Source organism: Bidens hawaiensis, unplaced genomic scaffold, assembly GCF_021521415.1.
Source record: "Bidens hawaiensis isolate Kalapana, Puna unplaced genomic scaffold, B.hawaiensis_p1.1 tig00041925_1, whole genome shotgun sequence".
Taxonomy (NCBI): Eukaryota; Viridiplantae; Streptophyta; class Magnoliopsida; order Asterales; family Asteraceae; genus Bidens; species Bidens hawaiensis.
Window position 1 is genome coordinate 149417 of NW_027505754.1, and position 6059 is coordinate 155475.

General features: G+C 33.9%; 1 protein-coding gene across 1 annotated transcript; it reads right to left on the bottom strand.

Moving 5' to 3' along the window:
• Positions 1-4930, bottom strand: LOC143615165 (polyadenylate-binding protein RBP47B'-like). The gene is made up of 8 exons (XM_077088367.1): positions 4755-4930; positions 3246-3726; positions 2075-2127; positions 1874-2004; positions 856-943; positions 607-768; positions 376-476; positions 1-292 (listed from the first exon to the last, which is right to left on the bottom strand). The coding sequence occupies exons 1-8, from the start codon at positions 4923-4925 to the stop codon at positions 223-225; spliced, it is 1257 nt and encodes a 418-aa protein (XP_076944482.1). The 5' UTR covers positions 4926-4930; the 3' UTR covers positions 1-222.
• Between the last annotated feature and the right edge of the window lie 1129 nt (positions 4931-6059).

The following is a 6059-nucleotide window of genomic DNA, read 5'->3' on the forward strand; positions in this document are numbered from 1 at the left end:
GTAAATCCCTAAATGTCTTGAAATAATTCAACATATCATAAACACATTAGCAAGTAAACCAAACCCCATATCTATAAAAATCCGAATTTTATAAATCAGCTTGAATCTACAATCTCCGCTACATAATTGCAGTTTCTAATATTGTCAAACTCTTGTGAACTAGCAACTAGCTCAGTTTTCTTTCATTGAACAAAATCATAATTACGATTGTAATGAGAAAGATTATGTTTTCTGCCACATAGGACGGCCCAAGATCGCGCTTCCATGTGTAGCAAGATACATAGAATTCAATCTACAAAAATTAAATGCACAAAAATTAGTTTATAATAATAATAATAATAATAATAATAATAAAATGAGTAAGAAGAAACTTACTTGTCAACATCTGGTGTGGCTAAGGGATCATATATTTCCTCCCTATGTTCCACAGGCGGTGCAACTCCCGCCACTGCACCCATATCCTGTTCACCTTCACCCTGGAAATCAATCACATCTTATAAATAATTAAATATCATATCATATTGAATAAAAGTTATATTGAAGTTTATAACTTGTTTTTAAGGAAATGCGAAATGATATACAATAACAATAGGAAAAATGGCTTGCCTGTTGAGGATACTGCACATAACCACCATACGCGCCATATGCATATAATGATGGATCTTGAGTTGCTCCATAAGCATAAGCATCATAACCTTGCCCATAACCATAATATGCACTGCTCCATTGAGTTGGATCGGGTTGTGGGGCCCACATTCCAGCTGGGTCCTACAGCATAAAATATTTTTTTGGTAAAAGTGCATATTAAACCTTTAGGCTTTGAAATTTTTAGTTTTCTTGACCATAATGTTTGACCTGCTTGCTTTTTCCCCAAGAAAGGTGGACAACAAGTTGACCAATCTGACTTCCATGCATCTTTTGAATTGCTTCTTCAGCAGATGTCCTGCATACCATACAAATATACAATATCCAACATGGAATGAGACAGATATATTCTTATTAATCATAAAGAGATGGTTACAAAAAGATTGAATAATTCATGGTTACAGAGTTTTTTATTATTATATTGATCAAAATTTTCAAACTAAACTATTTACGAGGTTTTATGCATTTGATTTAAACATTGACCAACTTTGACCTAGGCCAGTAAATGAACCGAACATTCAATGAACTGTTTGTGAACCATTTGACAAGAAGTCTGTTTATGTTCATATATTTAATAAATGAACGACCACGAACAACAATGTTTGCTCATTTAGTTAAACAAACTAACATAAACACATTGTTCGTTCATTTATGTTCATGAACGTTCGTTTACGTTCACTCATTTAAATCCATGTTCATTTATGTTCGCTAGTTCACGTTTGTTTAACTTATGTTCACTTACGTATTTTTCCACATTTTTATTTCCATTACATTTAGTCTAGTTTAATGTAATTAAAAAATCACCAATACAACTTAGCCTAGTTTTACTAACTTTTTAGGCACAGCAGCTTAATGTTCATGTTTACTTTTACATGATGTTCACTCAACTATGTCCGTTTATATTTGTTCATCAATGTTCAGTTATGTTTCTTCGCGTACGTGAACACATTCGTTTTCTTAATGAGCTAAAACAAACAAGAAAACCTTATTCATTTATTGTTCGTGTTCAATCATTTGTTAGGTTAAAGTAAAAAAAAAAAAAGAACATGCCCCGTTTGTGTTTGTTCGGTTCGTTTACAAGCCTATTAGACCCATTTCACCCATATCCCTTACAAATAAAATTTTAATTTGGCACATTGAAGATAAAAGATAACCCAATTCAGCCCAAATACAGGTAAATAGGCCGACACATAAGCGAAAACAGTTTTTTCTGACATTAAAGACTGACCTATTTGTAAACTGCACAAAGCCGCATCCTTTGGCTGCAGGGATCTTGACATAAACTATTTCTCCAAACTGCAAGAAAATCGGCCTCAATTCATCCTCTGTAATAGCAGGATCAAGATTTCCAATATAAACCTGCAATAAAAACAATGCATATAAAGAACACAGATAGATACAAAACCATATTTTAATACAGATAACTTACTGTTGTGTTAGTTGGATCAGTGTCCATAGGAATACTAGAAGCTGGATATAACCCTGCCAATAAATACAACAATACATTGTGTATTAATCATCATCTTCAACTCAAATTTGCAGATTTTAGCATCCATTAAGGTGTAAAAAAGTGACCAAAATATTCTATATATGATCAACCATCTAATACTTTTTATAACTAATTTAATACATAAAAAAATCTAAGCATATATAATTTCAACGATTATAGTTTTTTCTTGCCAGCAATACTAACAATGAAAATGTGGTGAAAAGTCTTTAAAATGAATAGCATATAGCGCAACGAGTAATCATGGTTCTTCCTAAGTGTGAAGCTGATCATTCATACCAATTATTTGACCCCTAAATAACCAGATATACAAAGTCATTATATTCATACATTTAAAATAAAATAATGTGACTTTAAATATCCCAGTAAATCATAATAAAGTTATAAAGTGTAAACATTAGTACAAGTTTAACTAAATCAATTAGAATGAAGAGAAGTGAAGGTGTGCAGGAAACTGAAAGACGGACCCAAAATATTGAAATAACCAAACCCAAATAAAAACAGATGGTTTGGTTTTATGTTTTAGAAAAAAACCAAACATTTGGTTCGGTTTCCATTTTGCATGTAAGTAATGTAACTAAACCCAAAAACGCCAAACAGAACATATGGATTTTCATATTTTAATTTTAACAAGTTTATAAAAACTTAATAAAAAGTATTACCCAAATACTTTAGCCCAAATCAATTAATTATTAATTAACAAAAAATATCTAAAACCAAATTCAATATTTTGGGACAATTTTTTTCGGCCCACAATTTTCAAGCCAACCTGGAAAAACCGAAAAGACCAACCCATGCCGAACATGAACGGTTTTGAAAAGCATAAAACCAAAATTCTCAGTTTTTGGTTCAGTTTGAGCCAAAAACTGTCTCAAACCAGCCTATGCATACCCTTAGGTGAATCCTCAATACATACAGTAAAGAAACCAGAACCCTAGAGAAACCTAACTTGGTTCTACGGGTCATATGTTAAGTTGTTAACACACACATTTACCCCAATCCCAATCTACCTAGACAACTCATCCTCTCTCTCTATCATTTGATGTAACATATTCTAACCTACAATAAAACACATTCAAATGATAATACATACCTTTTGGTGCAACATATTGCGGTTGAAAAGCAGTGGGCTTCTTTGGTGTTGCTGCACTAATTCTCATAGGTCGAGTCGAGCAATAAATCCCGTTCATTTCAGTCATTGCTCGGTTTCTTTCCATCTCATCCGCAAACTTAACAAACCCATACCCTTTTGAACGACCCGTGTTTGCATCAGTCACAACTTTGGCACCTCTAACAGATGGATACTGAGTCCTAAAAGTCTCTTGCAATAAATGATCTGTAACATCGGGTGCTAAATCGCCTACAAATATAGAATGGTCCGGAGCATCGGGTCGTCTTTCTCCAATCCCTGAAGATGCCCAATTTAACCTGAAAGTTAACTCGGTTCCAGGAACTTGTGTTCCGTTGTATGTTTGAAGAACAGTTTCCGCTGTTGCATGTGAAGCAAATTCAACAAATCCATAACCTTCTGGAAGCCCTGTTGCTTTGTTACGAATTACCTTTATTGAAAGCACCTGGAATTGCATCATAAATGCCATAATCAAGACTTAATTGTCAAACTTTGCTACATCTGATTTCAAATTTCAAAACTAATATGGTTTTCAGTAGAATTACACAAAACAATAAGATCAATTTATACTGCTAATTATGAGATCCTTATAATTGACGTTTTCAGTAACGTGTTTCCGTGGTTAATATCTGCAATAACTGAGAATAGGTGTTTAAACGAGCCAAGCTGCTTGCGAGCTACTCGAGATTGGCTCGCAAAAAGATCGAATTGAGCTCAAGCCTAAAAATAAGCTTGTTCAATATAGGAGTTTGAGCTCGAGCCCACTCGCGAGCCTAAACAAGCCTTTTAATTGTATAATTTTGATTTAATGTATAATTATTTATTAAAAATCGTTAAAAATAAATAATAATATATCAGTGTTGTAAAACGCGATCAATTCGGCCAATATTACTCATAATCAATCAACCTCAGTCAGAACCAGATGTAGTCGGTCAACTTGATCAACTTCGACATTATATAATTTCCTGAAAACATCTTTTTTAATAATTTACTATGCTCAAATATTATATATTATGTAATGTACAAAATCATAATTAAAAAATCATACGTAACAAATAATTATAAAAAAAATATACAAGATAATTAACAAACTAAGAGCAACCCGAGCCAAAGCCCGAGCTTGAAAAACTACTCATGGGGCGAGCTTGAGCTTTAGAAATAGAGCTCGAAACAAGCCAAGCTCAAGCTCCCTATAATTTAAACGAGCCGAGTTCGTTTACAATATTTTATAACCCTAAATTTCAAATTTTGGTGCATTTGATTCCAACCTCTAATTCTTCCAATTTCCAAAACCTGTACAGTTTCCGGTACAATTAAACAACAATCATCAATTTAAATTGCTAATTACAAAATCCTAACAATCAGTTTTTCCAGGATCATGCTTTGACGGTTAATTTCTGTGAGTATGAAACCCTAGAGGATACAAATACACAATAGAAATAAACATAAGCAGTAATTAGTGCAATTAGTAACCTCATTAGTGGCGGCAAACCATGAATGAAGGTAGGATTCATCAGCCCAGTAAGGTAAGTCACCGATCCATAGCGTACGGATTTCTTCGTGAGTGGTGGGCTGGTGGTATGGCTGCGACGGCGGCGGCGGCGCACCGTAGGCGTACTGTGGTTGGGGTTGTGCGGTCATCATCCATGGCTGTTACACACCCTGTGCTTCCATTGTTATTATTATTATTAGTTTTGTTTTTGTTTTTGTTTTTGTTTTTGTTTTTGCAGCTTCAGAATATTATGTGTACAAGTTAGAAGTTAGAGCCCATGACTATCTTAAGGATTATGTTTATGGTACGGTTTGGGTAGATGTTTGTTAGAAGTATTATTACATGTTCGGGATGTTTTGAACGTATGGTATTTTCTTTGGGTTCGTTTTCGTTTGTCATCACCACGCACACACTTGCACCTTAAACCCTCGTCAATCCTCCTGAGACAAATTATACATTATCATCTTTGTCTTTGTTTTTCCCCGCTTTCAGAGTATATATTTATGTGTACAAGTTAGAACTTTTAAAATGTTTACGGGTATGGTTCGAGTAGATGTTTATTGCATGTTTCATTACGTGCTCTAGATGTTTTGAACATACGGTATTTTCTTTGGGTTCGTTTTCAACTTTTCGTTTGTCATCCTATTTCTTTTGAACAACCAACCAAAAAGTTATTATAAACACCGGCAAGGAGAAAGTCCACCGAAATACTGACAACAATCTACACCCAAAAACATAAAACCGATACCACACCCACGCTTACTTACACCTTAAACCGGACACCTTGGTTTGTCTATTCTATTATATTCTCGATGTTTATCGTCGTAATCATTCCCCTATTGCAAATCTTGGTCATTCAAATAGATGCTTTCGCAATCTGCTATTTCTTGGACATTCAATTGATCCCTAATTTATAGGTTTCTTTGTTTTCTGATTTCTTGTTTTTACAATCTGCAACTGCAATCTGGTGAATGGTTTGTTGATCAATCCGATAACTGGTACTTGTTTCTTGCTGTCCTAACGAGTTGGTCTGTGATTTCATTAAGGTAAATAGAGATTTCCAAATGCAGGTTGTCACCACAAATACAATACATGAATGAGATATATTATATATCATACAATAACAATCCCATCAAAAGTATATAACTATTAAAGGTTCATATAACCTATAGTTAAGTGAACAACAAAAATGATACAAACTTATAACCATTTCAAAATACATATTTATATCAATCACACTCAACAACCTGATTCCTATGCTTTAGCTGCGACACCATCCGCTCGTT

Coding starts and splice junctions, on each gene's coding strand:
- LOC143615165 (XM_077088367.1), bottom strand. CDS start 4,925: ATGATGACCGCACAACCCCAACCACAGTACGCCTACGGTGCGCCGCCG. Junction 3,727..4,754: donor GGTTTGCCGCCACTAATGAG/GTTACTAATTGC, acceptor ATGCAATTCCAG/GTGCTTTCAATAAAGGTAAT. Junction 2,005..2,074: donor CTGATCCAACTAACACAACA/GTAAGTTATCTG, acceptor TTTTTATTGCAG/GTTTATATTGGAAATCTTGA.